This window comes from Opisthorchis viverrini (genome assembly GCF_000715545.1).
Source record: "Opisthorchis viverrini unplaced genomic scaffold opera_v5_466, whole genome shotgun sequence".
In the NCBI taxonomy this organism is placed as follows: domain Eukaryota; kingdom Metazoa; phylum Platyhelminthes; class Trematoda; order Opisthorchiida; family Opisthorchiidae; genus Opisthorchis; species Opisthorchis viverrini.
The window spans coordinates 28233-35579 of NW_008752130.1; the positions used below are offsets into that span (position 1 = coordinate 28233).

Genomic DNA, 7347 nt, shown 5'->3' on the forward strand with positions numbered 1-7347 from the left:
GACTTCTCCTGTCTTGTTTCGGGCAACCTAATAGTGTCCCAGACCTCGTGCTTCCTTCGGGTGGCATAGCAGCTAGGCACCGGTAATTACTGTTATTTATTATCTGGCACAATATCAGTATCAAATGCTATTAAACTCAGTATAATTATGTAGTTACTCTTTCTGACTATCTTGACAGAGTAGTAACAGAGGCGAAAAGGGTCCCGGGCGCTCAATGCCCACTCGTTCGGATCCCACACCGCGTCTTATTCAAGGTGTTGACAATCACGTGTTACTACTGGTTCTCCTCCCCTTCCTGTTCGTTGGATTGCTGGTGGCGAAGTACTTATGGTACCACAAACAACACCGTTCTACATTCAATCCGCACTATTTTAGGGGCCTCGTAAAGCACTCCAGTGATCACCAACTTTCACAACCGGAAAGCACAGTACATTCTGACGGACCTGCACTTGAAATCGAGGACTGTCCAATATGCTGGGATCCGATCGCATTCGGCATCGAAACGAATTGTGGACATAAATTCTGTGGTGAGTACGATGCCAGTTTTGCGCCTGCCTAGCTAAATTTCGCCTGTCACAGTGTGCTGGGCTTCTTTCCAGTGAGGTTCGCACAGGACAATGGGTCACTCCCACTGATGGCATCTTAATTCAACATGATGTCCAGATCTGTTTGTTTCCATTTTGTCAACAGGTTGAGGCACATTATTCTTGGTTTCCTTTAAAGGCATAGGACTTCTTTGCATTGACGCCCCACTGTTTTCATTTCTTTCCACTGCTAGGGCTGTCCTCTCCCATAGTTTTGTGACACCTAAGCACCAGTATGTACTACCGGTTTATTTCTGTCAGTGTTCGTAATGACCACTTACAGCAATAGCGGTCGTTTCCCGTTTTCCCGGCAGACTGTGCTTACTATGAAAAGCCTAAGGCCACAATACAACGTTTTGGAATAAGGTGTTGTAATCCGACGTTTTGGTTGCCGCGGTGATCCTTTTTCAAGGGTTTTTGCTTTGTGTTTACGTTTGCTGTGCGATTTTCGGCCTCCATCGGTGAATTCTACTCATCTATATTCCTGAATAAATTGTTGTTGCGGTGCCTACCCACCGCACTCTTTTTGAGTGATTTTTCTTTGGAAAGAGATTTTCACAGGGCGAGCACTTTTCCAAGGTTTGTCGATTGGATGGCTCATCACGTAAAGAATGCATTGCCAAAAATAGGCTTATACAAATAGTGCATGGGGTGGATTCCTTTTGTCTTTCCAACTGACTAAATATGGTCAACATCTTCTGAGTAATCCATAACACTCCTACCGTTCAGCTTCTTAGATAGACCTGAATTCAGAGCGCGAATTTACTGACCGAAACGTCCGTGGTTCGAACCCGACCTCTGGCTCTCGATTTTCCCTGTCTAGGCTTGGGCAACCTGAAGGTATCTCAGCCTTCGTGCTTCCTTCGGGTGACATGGCAGTAAGGGACCGAAAGGGTGCTAAAGCTGAACGATTTTCATTCTCACTAATTCAGGTGAACTGTTGCACCATAGACAAAACATGGAAAAAGAATATATAGTTCCTAGCTGGTGGAATCATGGCTCACTCCTTGTAATGGCCTTGGGCTGTTACCTTTGTTAGTTCGACTGGTCAAATAGCTATATTCGGCGAGGTACAAAACGTGGGACTCTGTATGACCTACCTCAGTAACTTTATCCCGTGAAACTGTTCCAAGGAAGTTATGTGATTCCTATATGATAGTATATCCGTACACTTGGGGTGCATGATAAAACTAAGGTCTTTGTTTTACTTTTTTCGCTCATTGAACTGACCAGATCACAGCTCGGCTCTGGACTCCACTCAAATCGTTCGTGTCGGACCGGGAATATTATGTTGCGTGCTTACCAACTTGTTTGGGGGAACTCGAGGCAGACATGTAGGGATGGCTGAATCCTGAATACCATCACTATGACATTCAGACCGAAGGTATATCCGGTCAATGATTCAGTTTGTAGCGACTAGATATCATGGCTGTTTTTACATACCACTCTTGATTTCGACGGGACCCAGTTGAATCTCTCGTTTGTGATGTTTTTCAGTAACCTTATAAGTTGTGCATCATCGCTTTGTGTTTCCGCTGCCTACACGACGTAACCTCAGGAAGATTTCTTCCTCTTCCATGGATATTGTGCACTTGTTCTAAAGTTGATTGGTGTCAGACACATCAACACACAAACCTCTACTAACCAATTTTAAAAAAAAAATTTCGTTGAGCCGTGACACCCTCTCGGTGCCTGGCTGTCATGCTACCTGAAGGAAGCACGAGGGATGGGATATGGATTCTATGGGGTCCTCATTGTCAGTGTCTATCCAGATTGCCTGAATGAGTGTCGGGAGGTGTAGGTAGGCTCTTTGGAATGATTGGAGTAAGCTAGCACTAAGTCCGTTCGCCGTCCATCTTTATTCTTTTCTTCACAATGAGGCTTTGAAATAAATCACGACTGTACGTCAGCCAAGCATCAGTATTGAGCACTGATCTCCAGCTGCCGATAATGATGATGATGATAAAAAAACGTCATATTGAATTGGACAAACAGTGCCGTTCAGTACTCGGGGTTTACTTTCCGGAGTTAAATTTTTTATTCAGTGAAAAAGACTGATGAGGTTCATAACTGGCCGTATTATGAAATTAGCGACCCCAAGTACGTTGACTACCTCTTGATCACACAGACCAGATCTCTTTTTGAGAGAATTATTTGCGTAAGGCAGCGATTTTTCTCGTTCACGTGGGTTGCCGCGAAGGGGGGGGGGGGCTTCGAACGATGCCCTCACTTTGCATCCGCCCCATCATGAATGTATGACGGTTATCTGTTGAACCGAATTACTCGACTAGGTCAGCTCCCAGGTTTCTTACCATCTGTTCGCTGTGTACTGTGAGACTAGAATTTTCTAGGGTTCGGACGGAAGTATCTGGTGTTTTCTCGTGTTTGGAAAGATACTCGACTGCTTCATTTTCCCTTATCAGTATTGGATTACCATGGACTTAGGTTGACACATATCAAGGCATAAACTGTTGACATGGGGAACCCCGTTTCGGTTACACTGCGCCAACTTCATACTGTTTATGTATGGAAAAAGTAGCATCGTTTAAGTTGGGCTGCTTCCTACTGAGTGATATTTATGAATAATGTGAGTCCCTTTTGTTTGCTCCTTATGTTTACGCCCCAGTGAATCTTGTTTTTCAGCCCGATGTTTTTGTTTGCACTGGCGGCGCACCTTGTACAGCGTTCACATCTATTGTCCCATATGTCGCGGTCAGGTGAGTTCCCGTTCGTTTGATTACTAGTGTATTCTTCCAACTCTTTTCCGACTTTTTATTCACTGCTTGGTAGAATCTAATGATCGGGATTACAAAAGGTCTAGCCTTCCAGGACGAGGTTCTTGTGTTCCCCTTGTGCTTGAGGGGAGATACTTGAAGAAATGGCTTCAGATCGATGTCACAATGCAATATCCCCGTCACTTCTTATATAAATCCGTATGAGTTGGTGTCTGTGATAGGCTGTTAAAAGACCGCTTTCCCTCTTTTATTCGGTCCGTTTTTTTCGCAGGGGTTATTCGAGTAACTTGACAGTCTTATTAAATTGGTGTTGCTGATCTGTGGAAGAAATTCCTCGAAGGGTCTTCGGCCGATGTTACTTGGTGGCTGATCTCATGCGTTCAACGCGGCCTCATTGCCCTCCCTCAGTCGTTCGTCGGTCATACATGGACCTTTGCAAAATGAGGATATGCTCACTGCATTTTGAACGGTAGATTTACTACCTTTTCCAACAACAGGCCCTATTAGGTTGGTTCAGTCTCTACAATTGTTAAGCCGAATACAATCGGCCAGAGTTTGGATACGTCAAAACGGGTCGGCTCGGCAGCTACTGCTGATGCCGATGGTTTGTTCGAGTGGATTCGTTGACCGTACTTCCGGTACTTCGGCGACCATTCATCCACCCGACAGACCTTTTCAGAGCACCCGCTGGTCTTCGTTGCTTGAAAATCTGAATACCTTGTTTTTATGCTACCTTCACACACTGATCTGGTTGACGAAAAAAAGACGCCTTTAAGTAGCTTGACGCTGTCCTAATATATTACTCACTCACTCACTCACTCACTCACTCACTCACTCACTCACTCACTCACTCACTCACTCACTCACTCACTCACTCACTCACTCACTCACTCACTCACTCACTCACTCACTCACTCACTCACTCACTAAATAAATAAATAAATAAATAAATAAATAAATAAATAAATAAATAAATAAATAAATAAATAAATAAATAAATAAATAAATAAATAAATAAATAAATAAATAAATAAATAAATAAATAAATAAATAAATAAATAAATAAATAAATAAATAAATAAATAAATAAATAAATAAATAAATAAATAAATAAATAAATAAATAAATAAATAAATAAATAAATAAATAAATAAATAAATAAATAAATAAATAAATAAATAAATAAATAAATAAATAAATAAATAAATAAATAAATAAATAAATAAATAAATAAATAAATAAATAAATAAATAAATAAATAAATAAATAAATAAATAAATAAATAAATAAATAAATAAATAAATAAATAAATAAATAAATAAATAAATAAATAAATAAATAAATAAATAAATAAATAAATAAATAAATAAATAAATAAATAAATAAATAAATAAATAAATAAATAAATAAATAAATAAATAAATAAATAAATAAATAAATAAAATATACTGGGCAAACATCTATTGTGCCGACTTTCCAGTACTTTTATTTCATCTCCTGATTCCATTCTTAGAGACACAACAGCCTAATAACAACGATAATCGTTCAGTAGCAACACTCTTTCGGTGCCTAGCCGCCATGCCATCTGAGGGAAGGGGGAAGGTGGAGCCACTGCCACTGATATGGCCAGTCGAGGTGCCGAGATTGGGTTCGAACCACGGACCTTACGGTCGGTAGTTTCGCGCTCGTACTCGAAACAAAAGCCATAGGCAGTGCAGTCACGTTGGCTTAATTTAGTTGACTTTCTGAAACGAAACGCTCTGGAGACAAAAATCCGCTGAGCGAGAGATTTTCACTTATCACAAATTATTTCAACACGTGTGCAGTATGCACCAGGAGATAGTGATTCTCCGAAGGCAGGTGTTCACGACAATTTCTGTGGATAGAAAACAGAGACAAAGCTCATGAGCCGAAGCCCAGTAAGCAATACTTATGTATAAATCAACCAAATAGCAGACACCGTATACTACACGTGCATACTACGCGTGTGCCTATGTGATTGGATGCTCTGACTGAAAGAGTAGCGGCGCTTTACTCACCTAGGTGTGAGTTAACCACACTGCTGATCGACCGCTCCTGGCTGAACGGTTAAGTGTTCAAACTGTTAAGTTGGAGGTCATGGGTTCGAGGCCCTGTGGTTTCGTAAGCTGCGCGATGCTGGTGATTCTTACCAGTGATGAGACAGTTGTACAGTGCCTTCCGGCCTTCCAGCGTAGATGGACTTCAATTACAGGGCGAAACATCCATTATAGTTAGTTTCCGCCAGCGCATAAAGCTCACAAGAACGGGTTAAACACAGTTCTTCTACTTCTGAATAACTTCATTTGAGGCTTAATTGAATTTAAGTACCATGGTGAGATCACTTCTCAACTGTGTCAACTTTTTGGAGCCTGTTTTGGCCAAAATATTTACCAAAGTAGACTAGAAGATCGTTGGACCTTTTCGTCCGATGCCTTGTGATGAGGGCATTATCCCCAACTCAGAGAATAAACTATCGTCTTCGCTTAGACTTAACACGCTACTCATAAGGTCGCTGAAAACTATTCTACAGTTCACGACTGGTATCGCTCTTCTTGAAACTCATCAGGTGGGTGCAGTCCCCGAGTTTCGGTGAACTTGATATTCTACCTGAACCCAAATTGGACGGAATAAGCGAAATACACTCATTTGTATATCAATTTAGCTTTGATGGGAGACTCACCTGGAGCCCAGATGAATCTCTTGTTTTTTTTTCTGAGCGTGCCTACTAATGAGCCCTAGGAAGGGCGAAACCGGTCGTGAGTTGTCGAAGAGTTTTGAGCAACCTTATGAGTAACATATTACCTTTTTATTGCGGAATATTTTAATCCACACTTCTAGGGAGAGATAACCGAAACTGCTGCAGATATGTGCATTGAAAAGCAGCGTCTGTTTGGCTGATACGGGAAAACCGCCATCGCAAGATACCAAAAACAATTCTAGTCACTTGTACACATCGTTCTACTTACCGGAAAATACCATGAAAAACAAACCGTAATTTTGAAGCAGGTTTTATTACACAGCAAACCCGAAACCACCAGGTACAGAAAACTCCTGTGCTTAATATAGTTTTCACTTAAGTTTGATTTTTCTGATCCAACTTCTCTCTCATCTCATAATCATGACAACCTAGCGATGGACAGTATCCAGACACCTTGTTATTCTCATACAAGGCATTCGGTGGCCGGTATGACCTCGTTCAAGCGATCAAGTCCCCTGTTGTGTGTGCTGAAGAATAACGCTCATTTGTAATCAATTTAGCGTTGATGGCAGACTCCCTCGAACCCAGCTGAATCACTAATTTATGGTATTCTTAAACAGTTGAATGTGCCCCACCAGGCAGCCTACTGTTCCACTTAGTACATCATGAACGATGAATTCAGCTGGGTTCTAGGTGAGGTTCCCGTTCAATCCATATTGATATTCAAAGGAATGTATCCATCATCTGTCCCGTTTGAGCCGCCAGTATTACCCTGAATAAGGGCGAAAGCCTCAGAACAACCAGTGCTTGTTCCTTTTTCCGCAGAGATTTCACTCAACGGGTAAATTACAGGTGATTATCTGAATAGGTTGCAAACGATGCTCAACTGACATGTCCTCAGTTTGAGATGCTACCGGATCTTGAAGAGCTAGGCCGCACAATGCTTTTCTTCCTTTTGGGGATCGCTAGATGGCCCGTTTGTTGCCAAACGTGATTAGCCACCAATAGTCAGGTTTCCTGCGTTAAGCAACAGCTATTTTGAACGATATCTAGTTTTCACAAAAAATATTCATTTGCACATTAATTTGGCTTTATCGAGAGATTCAGTCGAATCAAGCCGAGTCTTTTGTTTATGTTCTTCGACTGCCGTCACGAAGAGACTGGACCTTACCTTGGTGTGACGGTTTGCGCACCTCAGCGATCCATTGAGCTATACTGGAGGGTGTCTCGCGACACTCACAGAGTCTCTCATACCAGGTTGGTCAATGGTTAGAGGTCTGACGAACACAGTCTCCTGGCCCTCCAGGTT

The 7347-nt window shown here is 41.6% G+C and overlaps 1 protein-coding gene across 1 annotated transcript in view; it reads left to right on the forward strand.

The window, feature by feature from the left end:
* Nucleotides 1–214: 214 nt before the first annotated feature.
* T265_11271 (hypothetical protein) overlaps nt 215–7347 on the forward strand; it is a gene marked incomplete at both ends in the record, with an annotated part of 20418 nt that continues 13285 nt past the window's right edge. The window contains 2 exons of the mRNA XM_009177883.1: nt 215–527; nt 3228–3301. Coding sequence (XP_009176147.1) covers nt 215–527; nt 3228–3301 — 387 coding nt within the window. The remainder of the gene's footprint in view (nt 528–3227; nt 3302–7347) is intronic.